Source organism: Pezoporus flaviventris, unplaced genomic scaffold (genome assembly GCF_033815535.1).
Source record: "Pezoporus flaviventris isolate CSIRO_AGI_PZ_B2104156 unplaced genomic scaffold, CSIRO_AGI_Pfla_v1 ptg000001l, whole genome shotgun sequence".
NCBI lineage: Eukaryota > Metazoa > Chordata > Aves > Psittaciformes > Psittacidae > Pezoporus > Pezoporus flaviventris.
The window spans coordinates 59348286-59364714 of NW_026892549.1; the positions used below are offsets into that span (position 1 = coordinate 59348286).

Genomic DNA, 16429 nt, shown 5'->3' on the forward strand with positions numbered 1-16429 from the left:
TCTGAATTCTCCCAACTTTCTGCCCTTACCTTATCACTCTTTTTCCCTTTCTTGGCTTTGGAACTCTTCTCTCCATCCACAGCCAGCTTGAGATTCTCCAGTTTGTGCCGCATCAATGCATCAACCTATCAGACAGACAGAGTTTAACCTAGGTCTGCTGTTGTGCCACCGCACCTCAGTCAAATGTTCAGCTAAACAAGCATTAAAGCAAAGAACAGATAGCAGGGGCTCTGGAAGGAGCTAAGGTCTATGCCAGGGCCAGTTCTTACAGCTGTAGAGAGAGATACACAGGCAGTGCACATTATTAGTGTCCTTGGACTATTGTAAGCACACCTGCACTCTGATCTCCTTCTCCACTTCTTCCCGTTTCTCTTCTTTCATCAGCTCCGGGTCGTGATCCTGGAGAAAATCCCATCCCTCGTCTCTGTTCTGCCAAACGGCTGTTATCCAAAAGGAAGAAAAAAGGAGAAGAAAGTTACAAAAGCCATTGGTTTCTCCAACTGCTGCTGGGCGCAAGAAATAGGTACTTGTCAGCAGCTTCTATCAAATTACTAGCTGTATGAAAGTAGCAGGCTCTAGGGACCCTTCCCAAGTGCAGAGACCTGTTTTGTTAGGATCTGTAAGTCTTGAGGGTAACTTTTTTCCTTGCCTTGGGCTGTAAATTGCTATCAGACTTCAGGAGGATAATGGGATATAGAGGCTGTCATTTGGAGGTTGAGAAGCTGAATACCTGGAGTGTTGTTCACCTTCAAAAGCAGATACCACAGCATTGACCAAAGCATATTGTGCCCAAAGCTGGCATTCTTCTCTCTGTTTAATAGCATAGTGCTTTTTTTTTTTTTTACCATGAAGAGTCAAAAATGACTCCTGTCCTGAGGAGTGTGCTCTCTGTGCATGTCTCTTTGCTGGTATAATGCAGGCTTGGAGACCAAAGGAAGGTGTTTAATTTAAACCAGGAAGTTTCCCTGTTCTCTGTTGCCGAGTTATCTAATGCTAAGTTAAAACTGAGGCGACCTTGTGAGTTAGCCTTTGTAGTAATTCACATGAGGCTGAAATATGGTCCAGGATCAAGGAGTAGGCTTAAGCTTTAAGCTAAAAGAGGGGAGATTGAGATGAGCTCTTAGGCAGAAGCTCTTCCCTGTGAGGGTGCTGAGGCGCTGGCACAGGGTGCCCAGAGAAGCTGTGGCTGCCCCATCCCTGGCAGTGTTCAAGGCCAGATTGGAGACAGGGGGTTGGAGCAACCTGCTCTAGTGGAAGGTGTCCCTGCCTGTGGCAGCAGGGGGTTGGAACTGGGTGAGCCTTAAGGTCCTTCCTAACACAGAGAAAGTTTTGCCTTTGGGGAGCTTAAATCTTGATGCAGTAATTGAGAGGCAGATGAAGTCTTTCCCTAAGAGAGACAAGACCCACCTGATAGAGCACCTCTATTTCTTAGTGTTCTGTAAAGGAAAGTAATCAGGAGACCTAACAAAGGAAGCTTGTGCAAACTGATGATGACCACCCAAAGCCCATAACTTTACTTTTATGGAGACAAATTGCAACTTGCTCTTTAGAAAGAAAACTAAATGATGTCTGGCAAGCTTGGTGCATGTCTGAATTCTCCACTAATAGCAAAAGGTGCCTTTTTAACGGAAACGTCTTCTGTGTTTTTGGAGGTAATTTAAAGGAAGACAATTCATACCTTGTATTTCCTTGTATTTTAAGTCCTGATAGTATCTTTATAAATGACAGCTAATCTCCAGCAGCATGTGCTAATTCGATTTCCAGATGATTAAGAATTACACTTGAAAACATAGGCTCCTTTATGAATCTGTTCTGTTGAAGGTACTCTTCTCTCTACCCACTGTCATTTCTAAGGCACTGTAAATTCAGGAAGGTTTTCACAGTACCCATAGGAGACCATTCAAGTTTAAGCCCAGTTATTATAACACTAGCTGCTATTTCTACTCCCTATAAATTTTCAGAGTCCAATTATGTGCAGGGTATTTGTGACTTCACACATAGGGAATAGTTTTTGCAGGAGAGTATTCTGAGTTTCACAAGTGAAAAGGGTAGAGATGGAGAAGGATGGTGCATTTTCTTTGATAATGAGGAAAGAAACTCAGAGGTATAGACATTAAATTCTTTACATTACTTGCAGGTCATCAGATGGCATAACAGATGTCATGTAGGATGTTAAGAGGGAAAGCTGATTTGCCCTAGTTAAAAGGTACCTCTTCCAGGCTGGAATTTCAGCCTTGGGGAAAGGGGATGTTACATGGGAGTTATATGAGGTTTTAAACACTTTTCTGACTGGGTCACCACGTGCTGTTTCACAGAGGTACTGGGTTTAAAAGGATCCATAGATTCTTGTTCCTTGGGATCTTTTTAATCTTAATTGTTTATTGCAGTTTGTGACTTGATGAGTGGTTAATATCCACTGCAGGCAAACCAGTGACATCCCCACAGGTTAGGCAGCTGCCTCTGACATTACCTGGCAGTGAATTTTCCAAGTCCTATATTAGCCACTAGGTTAGAGGCCCTTCACTTAAAAAGAAGCGATCAATAACTCCTAAGTGTTAGATTCTGTGTTGTTCTTTTATAGACCAACAGAATGCTTTAAGATTTAGTTTAAAGTGAGGCCAGGAGGCTGAGGATGTTGTGTTTGCACTGGCTGGTCAGCAGAGCCTGGTATTCTGCTACAGACAGGGTCATCCAGCTACAGGAGCTATTTATTGCATGCGTGTGTGTATGCAATGCAATTTATATGACCTCTTCTAAAATAGCATGTGTGCTTCTCTGTGGATTATTTCATATGCATACCTCTAGCTCAGGACTCAAAGCCAGCCCAGTGCACTAATGTGACTGCTAACCATGGCCATCTCAGCCGCATTAGCGTTCACTCTACAGAGCAGTAGCTAATTCCAATATCCCTGAATTTCAGGTAACAGCTTGTGACTGTTCATGGAAATAAATGTACCTGAAGCGTGAAACTCTTCTTAAAAAGGCCACTTCCAACCTCCTGGCAAAAGGATTTGAATCTTGTGGTGCCCGATTAGAAATATGTAATATCACTACACTTCAGAGTTTGGGCCATAGAGTATTTGGGTTGAACTCAACTATCCTCTGCAACACTGAGCAAGTCCTAAGTATCAACTGGGCAGCTGTGTAATGGGGGAAATAGCATCTTGCTGCCTCATAGCACAAGGTACTTCAAAAATAAACCCCAGGAAGATGGAGGTAATGATTTCGGCTGCTTTAGACTTGCTCCACTTAAACTCTTGCTGTTCCAGTGTGAAAGTAGGTGTCACACAACTGTTTCCAACAATATAAGTGTTTTAGCTTGAGCCTGGCAAATGCAGTTCAGCAGCTTGTAAAACTGCCCAGTACAGGTCTAGAGGAATAGTAGTCTTCATGAACTCCAGTGATGTTTAGGTAGCTGTACTGCGTGTAGGTGAATGAATTCATGGACAGAGGAAGGCAGAGTTACAGGAGCATGAAGACATTAATGCTGAGGCTTCATTTTCAGTAATGCTTTGGAATTATTTCAGATGTCACTTTTGTTGCCCTCAGAAAAGCCCTTGCACAAACATTACAGCACTTTGCTTCTAGTTTGGTTACTTTTACTCATAGAAATGTACCTTTCTGTATCATTAGATCAATGATTTTGAGAGACTCCTAAGAAGACTTGAGGTACTGACAGGCTCCTTTCCTAAATACCTTCCGATCTAATGTCCTCATTTCTGTAATGTTCCAGTAGTTTGGGCAGCTGCCCAGCTTGACCTTATAAGAATGACATTCAAATTAAGTTGAATTAGAAGAACATTCCAGCTGTAATTGTTATCTTTTTCTACTGACCTTTGTATTGACTGTTTCCTTCCTCCATTATTGAAAGGAAATTACTCGGAGCCATTTTCCAGCCTTCATCCTTTTCCTAGATGGGGGAAGTGGACAGGTGGTGAAAAGTCAGCATATTTATATATTAGAAACCTTGCAAGTATGAAAGTGTGATAATTTTAGTTAGACTTTTAAATATTTGTTTTAACGTGAGCAATAAGACAACATCGTTCCGTAGAACCATAGAATAGTCCTGCCCCTACAGGCCCTTGTCCAAAGCCCCTCTCCAGGTTTCCTGTATCCCCTTTAGGCACTGGGGCTGCTCTAAGGTCTCCCCTTAAGGAGCCTTCTCTTCTCCAGGCTGAACCAGCCCAGCTCTCTCAGCCTGGCTCCAGAGCAGAGCTGCTCCAGCCCTCGCAGCATCTTTGTGGCCACCTCTGGACTCAAACTTATTTTCTTTTGAGTCAGCTTGTGTATTTTGTTATGTTAAGTTGATTGATCCCATGCTTGTCCTGTGTTAAGGGCTCTAAGGCACCTTGAACCAACAGTGTACATTTCAGTCTAAGCAGAGATAGGGAAATAAGTCTGACCATGTTTCTGCAGCTTTCCAAAGCCTATCCCATGCTAGGTGGTTCTTATTCAACAACAGGGAAATTTTCGACTCCATTGTGCACTTTTAGTGTGGAGATTTTGCTAATGATTTTCACTAAGAACAAAGTATGTCTCACTTAAACATTTCTGGATGAATCTGGATGTGCAGCCTTCCTCATGTTCAATGAGGAAGACAGGTTGCAGCATGTTAGGGTGAAGCAGGACAGACTTGTCTAACATGTGCTCTGCTATTGAAAAGAGGGATCATATGGTGCTGAAGCTGTGGGTTTTGTTTGTTTTCCTTCTTTGTGTGTGTGGTGGTGTTTTCTTCTTTGCTTAGGTGCCCAATGGGAAATCAAATCAGCACCTTACAGAGAAAAGCAAACAGAGTTACTTTGATATCAAATCTGCTTCTTAAGAGATTGCTATCAAGCCTTTCAGAAATATTCAGGTTTCCTTCTGGGACCAAACTTTTGTTTTCTTTAAGAACTGAAGTTACAAGTCAGGCTTTTTTCTGCCTGCATCACTGTGATTTCTAGCCTATACTTATTTTAATAAGTGTCCTGCTGCTAGAACTTTTCTCAACTGGTCTTAGATACTATTGCCCTCCACCCCTGTCAGAATTATAACCTTGGAGAGAATGTTCCCTTTGTTCTTTCTCAATGAACCATAGAGAGCCTGATATAATGGCTCAGAATTTTACTAGACAGGACTTGTGATGGCTAAAGAGAGGAGAACGACATGAAGTTATAAAGCCCCAGAGCTCTATATTGTTATTTCACCCCATTCCAAAACAACTGTGAGGGGATTGAGATTAGTTTCTGGTATCGCTGGTTCTTATCCACTGACATGTGCAAACCCAACAAAGAATCAAATTTACTCTCTGACAGTTTTTTAAGCTGATGAGTGAGTTGCCATCTGGTTTCAGAAGCTTGGGTTGGGTCTGACATTTTCAGTGTGCCTGAACATTAATGTCTCATTTTGACCTACTCAACTGTCTGCAACAGCCTTTTTCATCGCCTCTGCAAGACCAGAGGCATCATAGGGGTTTGTTCTGGGCCAGCTGAGTTGGGAAGGAGCAAGGACAAGGACAAAGCTGCAGAAATCCATTAGAGGACACCCTCATGAATGCTTCCAAAGGGAAATGGGCTCTCTGAGATACTGGAGTTCTGTAACTGTGTATTACAAGGGTCTTTAAACTCCAGTTTCAAAAGCTTTTCTAAGCTATTACCTTCTTATATACCCTTTTATCTGAGCTTTCCCATAAAGTTCTGCAGTGTATACATTGACTTAAGGGCTTACACCTTGAAGTGGCACTAGTACAAGTCACCAGAAGTCTTACTGACAACAAACAGTTTGGCATCAGTATTATTTGGCTTAGGTCTGCAGGTCTTATACTCCTTTCTCCCACAGGTTGGCTCTGCTCTGCCACTAGGGCACAATGAAGTGGTACCAGTAATTTTACCTTCCACTGCTTGGAGTATGATGCCTTCACTAATGCTGTGATAGTGCACTCAGTGACAGTGTCACCCTGATGACAAATGACTGAAGACATGTGTGACCAGAGCCTAAAAAATATCTTGTTTGCATAGGAGCAGCCACCACCCACCCTTCCTAGTTAGCAATGCCAGATCAGGCTTAAAGAGCTTGGAAACACATTTATGTACATGGCTCCTTCAGCCTGCTGTCCCTTTTCTTTTCTAAAAGGGAGAAAACCCCAACCCCAAAACCCCAAACATAGTTTTATATGGCCCAAATAGCATTTGCAACCAGCAAAGATGCTGAGCTGCAAGTTAACACTTGGATTTCTACCTCCCAATTAGACAGACTGAGGCTTCCTAAGTTCACGTAGTTTAGCATTCCTGGCTAGCTGTTATGAGAGCTTTGGCCAGATTAATGGCTGTTGTCCAAGAAAAGCATCTTTTCTTGTTAAATGGTTATTCTAGGGCTAGGACTTACAATGAATCTGTGTAAAATTTGTAGTGAGGAATCAGCTTTGCCCCACAAAACTCACCCTTCTCCTCCACACACTCCCAGACAGATTAATGACCCTTATTAATAAACCCCCATAAAATATTGCTTCTACTTTGTTTATGCAATAAAGTAGATGGGAAACAAAAGTTGCTGCTTCAGCAAAATCCTACAATTCTTGTTGCATAGTTTACTTTTGAAGATGCCCTTTGGTCACTGCACTGTTTCACAGGTGCTTTCCTCAGTGAAGTTACTCCCAAAACAATTCAGAAGCATACCTTCTGTGAAACCAGCCCTTAGTACATAGAAGACTTTGGGGAGTATATCCTTCTTTAAGTGGTGTCCACTGTGACTTACAGCAAAAGATAATTCATGTCCTAAAAACGTGGACTGAAAATGCATGACTGCTATTTACAGGCTTATAAAACGTGAGCTTGCAGTACAAAAGACACAGCTGGCCATGTAAGAACTGTACTTATAGATAAGATTGAAATCCATACAAGCTCTGAGGTGGAGAGCCAATCTGAGACTAAGCTTTGCACTCCAGCAGAATGGGTGTCCCATTTGAGAAAGGTGTTGAAGAACAATATTGGTGCAGTGCTATGTTCTTGTCATGCTTTTGGCAGCTCTGGGGGTGGCAGTAATTAACTTCTCTGTACCCCACATGGAAAGTGGTGATGTTTGGTTAACTACCTGCGTAGCCTTTTTTTACATACATGAAAAAAGAAGCAGCAGTGCTGTGAAAAGAGTGTGCACACTGTCCTGGCAATGATGTCAAAGCCCTAATGTGTATTTTTCCCTCATCTATGTCTTTGGCAGTTTGCACCTAACTCAGCTCTTCCCCTTGAGCTGAGCCATGCCATGCAATGGCCATTCCTAAAACAGGACAGGTACAAATCAGTTCCCCAGAATCATCAAGGTCACTGAAAGGCTGAGAGGGACTGGCCTCAGCCAGTTCTTCTGTCTTCTGAACCCAGGCCTGAAGCCCTGGTGACGAGTCTAATGTGAATTACTAGCGTCTGCCTACAGATGGCTGACTAGGCTGGACTTTGGTTCTGTTCTCAATGCAGGATGCCCTTACTTTCTTTTCAGTTTTCTCATCTTTTTTGTCTTTGGATTTTTCTTTCTCTCTTCCTTTTTCTTTTTTGCCCTTCTGGTCCTTTTTCTCCAAAGCCTTCTCCATTTTGGCAGCCAGTTCTGCAGCAATCTGAAGGAGACAGGAAAACATGTGAAGAGCTGGTCAAGTATTTTCACGTGTCAAGTGTGTTATGCATGTCCTGTAGGAGGTATGAACCAGTGTGTATCCTCCTCCTTCACTTTCAGCTTTCCAATATTGTGGTAACATGACAATCAATATGTCGCTTGGCGGTCCCCTATGAATTCCAGAGGGGTTGACCATTACAGAGAAGTCCTTCTGATTTTTGCTGAGGGAACTCCCACCAGCACACTTCAGCACAGGCGCTGACTATCCCAATCTCCCATTGGGAAAGAAGTGATTTCTATGTCCCCAGCTGCAAAGGAGAGTAAGACCAAATCCTGAAACCACCCAGGAGCACAGTATTCTAATGACATACGACCTGACATTCCCTCTGGACTTGGAACTCCGATTATTAATTTGTCCCAGTATTTCCAAGGCAGATTGATTTTATAGAGATGGATTTTGAGAGCTTGCCTCAAGGCATGTCTAATTTCAATATATGGTTAAAGACTGAAGCTGTTCTGGTGGCTGAGTGGATAGAGATATTGTGACAGACTCTGACAGATATACATGGATAGCCCAGCATCTTTATCCCTGCAAGCTACTACCAGCAGATAACTGGGTACAGCTACATCAATTTCCACAACTTTAGTTCCTGGCCATTTATACTTTATTATCTGAAAAAGGCAGAGGGTGAAATTTGCTTTTCCTACCATTCTTTTGTTCCCAGGCACCTTTCATTGTGCTCTCTTGTCCCTGAGAGGAATCCTAGGATCATTTACTGATGAGTATAAATCAGAAATGCTGTGGTCATTGAAATTTATTAATGGAACATTACTATTGGCAGTACCATGAAAGAATAGAAAATGAAACATTTCCAATTGGAAGAGATGCTTCCTAGAACAGTAAAAGTACTTGTTTTCTAAGGAATGCCTTTTAATGCATTGAAGCCTGGGCAGTGGAAGGGGACAAAGACAAGGGCTACGTTTTGCAGCCAGTGAAATTCATTAGTGGATTTCCCCAAGCATTTCAGTATCTTACATTTAATTAAATATGGTAATTTAAACCCCGAGCACCATTCAGTCATATCTTGCGGTGATAAGCAGTGAAGCATTTCATTCCCTCAGATAGATTAACAGATTGACTGGAGTTCAAAATAGGTTTTTAGTGTCCCAGCAGGCCTGCTGTATCCAAAACCAACAGAGCTACTCAAAGTGTATCCTTTATCCTAGCGCTAGTAGTCTGCTAGAAATCCAACCTCATTACATCCATTCTCTGCTATGACTCCCTACCAAAGGGTCACAGTAATGGTTTCTGGTATCTCAAAGGTGGGTTTTCTACACACATATGTGCTTGAGAAAAGAATTTAATTTCAAGCAGTGTTTTTGAGTAAATACTGGTGATAGTGTGTATATATATATATGTAAATTAACATATATAACTTTTTTCTATATATAATTTAAGTAAATCCAGACTCTGATTGGAATTATTTGCTTTCATGTTCTTATACAGATGAATGATACGCAAAGGGGTTGCGTAGATTTTCTGTTCTCATGAACCTGCTATAATGGGACTTAATGGCTGAACTATCCTTATCCTTCTGTCTTGCCTTCATCTGTTCTGCAAGACAAAAACATGTGTTTAGTATTTTCAGAGCTGCAATACAAGCTATGGTGCGAAGGCTTGAACTAAGTGCTCATATAGGGAATAGGAAAATGGTGCTTACAATTAGCACTGAATGAAATGCACAGGAACACAAAAAGCCACATTTAGACACAAGCTCAGTGACTGCAATAAGAGATCTTGTGTGTCCAAATAACACTGGTACAGTCTTTTCCCTGGATGCTTTGGCAACATATGCGTAGTCTGAGATGGCAGTGTTCAGGTCCAGGTTGGACACAGGGGCTTGGAGCAACCTGCTCTAGTGGAAGGTGTCCCTGCCTGTGGCAGTAGTTGGGACTGGATGAGCTTTAAGGTCCCTTCCAACCCAAACCAGTCTAGGGTTCTATGATTTGGGTTGGAAGGGACCTTAAAGATCATCCATGTGAAGCCTGAAATTTCTGAAGTGGCTCTGTGCTTCCCAGAAGGGAATGATACAGCAAATGTATCTTTCCTTTTCTGTGTCAGATACACCTTCTCTGTGCTCTTTTGGTGCAGCTTCTGCAGCTCTGCTTTCAGCTCTGCTCTCAGCAGCTCCATAATTGCAGAGGCCTGAGAGCTGGGGTGAAGCTGGCTGTGTATGTAACCTTGAATGGCTTATACTCTTCTATACAGAACAATTTTCCCTCCAGCTACAAGAAGATGCCTGAAGAATCTGACAAAAGAGCAGGAAAGAAAGGGAAGGGCAAGCAAAGGTTAGTTTGAGATACTAAGCAATTCACCCACATTATAATACCATTTTTTTTTTCTCCCCTGAAGAAAACTTCATAGTGGAAATAAAAGCAGATGTCTTCCTAAATTATTTTAGACTGCCCTTTTCTTTGCGAGGTTGCCTCTTTTTGAAATGATGCTGAAAGCCCTTATAAAACTCTGAACACTGAGCATGTGCTTCAGTAAGAGAGGATGAATTTTAGCCTCCCCCCAGCCCCTGATGTAGGACTCTTACTGAGGGATGGCTGTTCTCCAGTTACATTTTCTTTTGAGGCTGCAAAGATGTTTTGCTCTAACATGATAACCCCCAGAAGTCAAATTGACTTTGCTATTCATACATTGGTTCAAATGTGTTTCCAAACTTTCGCAGTGCAAAAGTGTGTGATTACTGCAGGATTTGATTGCATAGTAGTGTGTTACCATCCCTACCTGGGAATAGTCAGGGTTCCTAATATTAACCATCTTCTGGGGATCTCTTGCACTGCCGTTTACTGATTACAGGGATTCATGGGGATCTTCAGCTGTTGGTAGTAATGAACAGTAATTACAGAGTATATTGCCCAGGGTGCCAAGCCAGGATCAGGGGTCTGTGTTTGCACAGCAGTTAACACATAGGGCTTTTTCCTCCCCTTGCTTCTCTAGATGCTGCTGGATATGATGCTGTGATTACCATAATGTGGCAACGCAATCAAATGTACAACCAAACTCTTCATAAGCATCTCTTTTCCTGCTAAGTTATTTAAGATTGGAAATGAGGGGGAGTTGGGAGAGGGGGAGTGTGCCTGATAAATGACAACTCTCTTGGCTTATTTTCAGGGTGATGAGACTTAATGAACTACAGGAAGAGATCATCATTTTGTTGGCAGCAGGATAAAGGCAAAGCTAAAAATTGTCACATCTGATGGTTATCTTTGGAGCAAATATGAAAACCCATTAGGGACAAACACCTGGAACAGATGCAGGAGACTACACTGATGTCTTAGAACCTTAAATTTCTCTTGAAGAGTGTGTAGAGAGAAGCTTCTCTTCAGTCAAGAGAGAGGATATATTTTCCTAACTAAACCAAGTACTCTGCATGGGGAACTCTTTGGCATCCCCTTTGGAAAGGTATTTGTAAAATGTCATGGAAGCAGCTTGTGCAGGAGGCCAGCTTCATTACAAAGTCAAGTAAGGTCAGAGTTGTCAAAGGATAAAGAAATATAGAATGTATAATAACGCAGCAATGGTTCGTGAAGTGATTAATTTGTATTTTATTTTCCCCAAAGTGTCTTTACCCAAGCCTTATAAAATGCTCACTTTTTAAATACACCTCAGTCTTGATTTTTCATGGAGTTTAACTGAGGAGCACCCAACCCATTCATAGAAGCTAATATATACAAGAGGTGAAATCCTGTCTCCCCTGAAGTCAAGGACAAAACTCCCATTAAATTCAATGGGGCCAGGATTTCATTTCCTATGCTGCCCAGTAGACCAGTGTGGAACAAACCCAGTTGCCTTAGGGATTTTTAATATGCAGCTGACTCAGTTGAACAAAAACTGTTTTACTTGTCTGACATTCAGATAAAATCATGATCTCACTGAACTTTCTTTTGCCAGTGGTATTCTGGGTATCTGTTCAGGTTGTTGCGTACATTCTGCTGTTGGTTGTGCTGGCTGAAAAAGAGGAAACCTTTGAAAAGTAGGTAATAGCTAACGAAAATGTGTTGGGAAAACAGGTGTAGTAGTTTTCTTCCAGGTATTTTTCATTCCTGCAGGGAAAACAGGCAGCAAAACAATCTCTTCAGACTTCTGCCTTCCTTTATTATGTTTTTATGCAAAGAGAAAGCAAATGCCCAAGAAAGATGGCAAAATAGCTGAAGATGGGAATTCAAAGCACAGGAGGACTTCATTTCTCCATCATCTCCCACCACATCCAGTTGTGCTCAGTACAACTTTTACCATTCTCCGAACTGTGTTTATCCCTGTTGGTAGCAGGTCTGATTACCATCACTTTCCCTCAAGGCTTCTCCAGCAATAAGCCACACTTGCTGGGTGGCTCCCCGGCTGCTCAGAGCAGCCAACAAAGCCTTGTTGACTCCGGCATGTGTTTCTACTTTAGGAGCTGAAAACATAACCAGGAGGTCTCCTTTGCTCTGTCTGGGGCTGAACAACAGAAAGGCTTAGAGGCTTTGCAGGGTTGACCTTTGAATGCTCTGAACTTGGCTAAAACCAGGAGCATGCCCTGAGCTCACTTTTAGTAAGGCACAGAGAGCTGTTTGTAGCAGTTTTCCTGCCTATTTTTGTAAGCAAGGCAACTGACGGTTAGAGTATCCTGCTTTGTGCTGGGCTAGTCTGTATTTACATCTGCTTAAACCACACAAAGACTGCTTGTATACCCCTATGATTCCAAGAAGACTGAATTCAAAATGTTGTTTTACCATGCCTGTGTTAGACCACCGGTTGCAGGCAGCAGATGAACACAACTGTGTCTCTCAACAGGGCAGCTTTAAGGACCACAGAGGTCATGAAGCCCGCAACCAGCCACCACGCCTGGCTCACCCAGGAGTACTGGAGGCTGTTGTTACGAAAACTTGTTACTTAAACAGACCTATTTTGTGGCAATGCTTTCCCCAGTCCCATCAACCTTCTTCGTTAAAGAAGTGACAGTACCTGCTCTGGAGTATTCTGAGAAAGAATAGCCATTGACCCTCCTGCCTCTTCAGTAGGATAGTCAGGGAACCTGCCCACAATGTGCCTGTGTGAGAAACACAAGTGAGAAAGGAATTACAATCCATGCTTTTCCATCTTGTTGGCCAAGTTGTTAGCTGGTGGGGAAGCACACCCTCCTGTTCAAACACACAGAGCTGAGCAGTTGCTCATGACAGTGGCTTTTTGGCCAGGAAATCCATTGAAACACTTACAAACCCATGTCTGTTGTTCTGTGGCCCACCAAACACTGAGAGTTCACTCTACAGGAGAGCCTCAGCTTAAAGTGTTCCTGTTTCTAGCTCTACCCTCTGCTTTCAACATCCAGCTTTAAACAATAAATACTAATTTTATTTAAATTGGGTTTTAATCTACAAATTCCAGACTGTATTCCCATGGGAGGATCCATCCTCCACAATTCCAATATACTTGCAAATTTGGTGGTGATGGAAGCTGGTGAGGAGGCTTCACAGATGGCTGTAGGGTGCTTCCAGACCCTTCAGAAAGAGACTAAAAGATAGAAGCAATAATTACAGTCCAAAGACCATTTATATTGATAAGACATCTGAACTTTATTCACTTCAGTAGCTTTTTGGGTCATACTAGGAAGATTTTCTGCCTGTTTGGCAATACCATCTTTATGGTGTCACCAAACCCCATTCTGACACTGGAGGCAAATCCTTCCACTGCTTTCAAAGCGAATGGTAATGCTTCCTCTGAATGGCATGAAATTTCCCTGGAGAAGGAAACAGCTCAGAAAGGTCAATGTGATTCATAAAAATTGCTTTCTTTTCTCCTTTCTTAAACAACTGGTACCTTCAGGGACTTTCCTAGCCTGCTGTTGAGCAGGAGGCTCAATTTAAAACGAAGATCCTTGGAACACAGCATCTGTTATGTTTCTACAGCACCACGTGTGGGGTTTAGACCTCTAGCTAGTATTAATGTAACACCAATTATGGAAGAATAAACAAATACCCATCTGCGACTGTAATTGAACATTGCAAGTCAGTTGCATGTTCGACAATTACTAGTTCTATGCGCAAACAGTTGCAAACCTGTGGTCACTGCATCCCCAGAAGCCAGAAATTAACAAAGGGCTCTTATTGTTAGCATATTTTCTATTATTATTACTACTTTTACTCTAGGAAGAATGGGATTTTTGCCTCAAAACCCTGCATCCTCCATTTAACTTACATCAGGGTTCGTTTTTTACAAACACACAGAAAACAGCTCAATTTCATTTTAAATGCTGCTACAATTTGCAGTAGCAAATTGCTCAAAATCTGATACTGAGACTGTTGCTACTTTACTAATGCCAGCCAGGGGGAAGGAAAGGCAATATTCACTGCGGGTGAAGAATCATTCTGGAGTCCATTGCCCATTGAATGTGGAATCAGTGCCAGCTTTCAATATTCATTAGTGTTATATTTGGTATTTTGATTGGCTTTTTTGCTTCTAAATCATTTGCAGCTCTTGGGGACAGAAATCTTTGCCCTTTGGCTACAGTATGGTGAGTGTGCATCTGAGCGCTATTGAATTCAATAGAACTTTGGATATTTGCAAGTGGGTTCCAGGTCCTGATCTTTATTTGTTGCTGAGCTCTTAGGCAGAAGCTCTTCCTTGTGAGGGTGCTGAGGTGCTGGCCCAGGGTGCCCAGAGAAGCTGTGGCTGCCCCATCCCTGGCAGTGTTCAAGGCCAGGTTGGACACAGGGGCTTGGAGCACCCTGCTCTAGTGGAAGGTGCCCCTGCCCGTGGCAGGGGTGGAACTGGATGAGCTTTTAGGTCCTTTCCAAACCAAGGCAGTCTGGGATTCTACAACTGGGTCTTCGGTTGAGGGCAATGCAGAATCTAAGTTCCTGTGGACATCAGTGACCCTGGGAGGAGATAACTACCATAGGTTTCAGTGGTAGTTCTCTTCTGGGACATGTGTTTTGTTTCTCTGGACTTCATCCTTTCCCATGTGTCATTGTTTTGCAGATCAGTTGCTGCCCAGTTGTCAGGGAGCAGTATTCCTCAGTCTCATTTCCCTCTCTGACCTCTTGTGGGTTTTCCTCTTTTTCTTCGAGGTTTCAATAACTGCAACTGCAATCTTGTAATGCCTGGAAAGCATGCACATACATGACCCTTGTAGCCAAATTCCTCTCTTTATGATAGCCTCTGAGTTCAGAGGTTAAACCAGGGATTCATTCGGCCTGTAAATCCGCAAAGAAAAATGCAGTCATTGATCTTCCTGGTCAAAAGTTCATTGGGAAATGTAATGAATCTCAATTTTCATTCTCCGCTCACTTTTTGGCAGCATTTTACTCAGAACCATCACAATGGGTTGTCTCATGCATTTGTCATGAGATGTTAATTTGGATTCAACTAAGTTATTTTGTATCAGCTTGTTTTCTAGTGGTTGAGAACAACAAAACACCAGGGTAAAATGAGCAGCCAGCATGCAATCCATGAACCAGCCAAGGCTATTCCTATATCTTTGGTCCATCAGATAAGCTCCATGTCTTCTATGGCTCAAGAGAGTCCCACCAGGCATGTCCCACCAGGCATATCCCACAGGCTCTTGATAAGGAGGATCTCCAAACATGTAGAATGTTTTTGAGCTTGCTTTACACCAAGAATAGTTCAGATAATTTTAAACTGCCCTCCCCTTTTGAAACTTCCTAGAAACAATGAAGTATTATTCATGATTAGAATGAATGTTCTAAGGCAATCATACTGAAAGAAAATGAATCCAGATGGTATAAGACTTGCTCCAAACTTGAGCCTCGCATGCTCTTTTGTTTTGCTGGAAGTGTAGATGAGAGATTTATGTTGGAAAATCCTTGGTTCCACCTATGCGGCACTGATGGCACAACTCAACCTATAAACCAAGGCTTTAGAGAAGGTGGAGCTGCAGAGGTTCCCATAGTCAGCAACCAGCTTGAAACTTGAACTGGGGAGTAGAAGAGCATCGCACCCGCATCTGTGTCTTTTCACGACTCCAAAAGTTGAGTCAACCACAGTCACTGCAGGGCTTTAGCTCACTGGAGGTGTGTGAATTTCAGCCTGTATTTGTTATTTAGATTGCTCTCTTAGTTGAGTGAACTAAAATCCCCCACTGCTTGCTCAGCATTTTCTTTGGTTTTCAATATTTATAGTACCCTGACACTTTCTTTGCACATCAGTCACTGGGTCTGACAGGTCGTTCACAGCTCATACACCCTGATGCTTTCTCTGTGCTGTCAAACTGAACTGGTGGTCAGGAAAGTCTGGCTGCATGTTGATGGGGAGAGGAGAACGCAGAAAGCTCATGTTCTTGATAAGAGTATTGGAGTGTGTAATGTATTTGAGGGATGTGGTACATGTCAGAAACACCTAGTTCTGAGGCAAGTCAAAACTCAATGAATCTGTTACTTATTATTGTCTCAACATTTGCGGGGGGAAAATGGTCCAATTGTGCTTTTCCTGCATGTCATAAAAACGTGTAAATGCCAGACCTGAAAGAAGCAACTCCTATTTTCAACGCGGTAGCTTCAGTGGGAGTGCTCATGCTGTGTTAAGGATTACAAGTGAAAGCAGAAGCAAATCCTATTGGATTCATATGGAGGATGCAGTTCTAGTAAAACTGTTCACCTAAATGAACAACTGAAATTTGGGAGCAATCCCCAGCACAAACACAGGCTGGGGGAGAAATCTGTGGCTGGGAGCTTTGCTTTCCCTGCCTCCAATCAAACTGATGAGTGCCGGAGTTCAAGATAGGCAAAATATCCTTCTCTGGGTCAGAGCGACTGCTTTAATAGAACTATAAAAGATTCTGTTCTG

General features: G+C 42.5%; 1 protein-coding gene across 1 annotated transcript in view; it reads right to left on the reverse strand.

Moving 5' to 3' along the window:
• IQCA1 (IQ motif containing with AAA domain 1) overlaps positions 1–16429 on the reverse strand; it is a 95666-nt gene that overhangs the window by 33738 nt on the left and 45499 nt on the right. Inside the window, exons 7-11 of the mRNA XM_061460333.1 lie at positions 12593–12677; positions 7457–7582; positions 3835–3910; positions 334–440; positions 30–125 (exon numbers count right to left, since the gene is read on the reverse strand). Of these exons, the coding sequence (XP_061316317.1) occupies positions 30–125; positions 334–440; positions 3835–3910; positions 7457–7582; positions 12593–12677 (490 nt within the window). The remainder of the gene's footprint in view (positions 1–29; positions 126–333; positions 441–3834; positions 3911–7456; positions 7583–12592; positions 12678–16429) is intronic.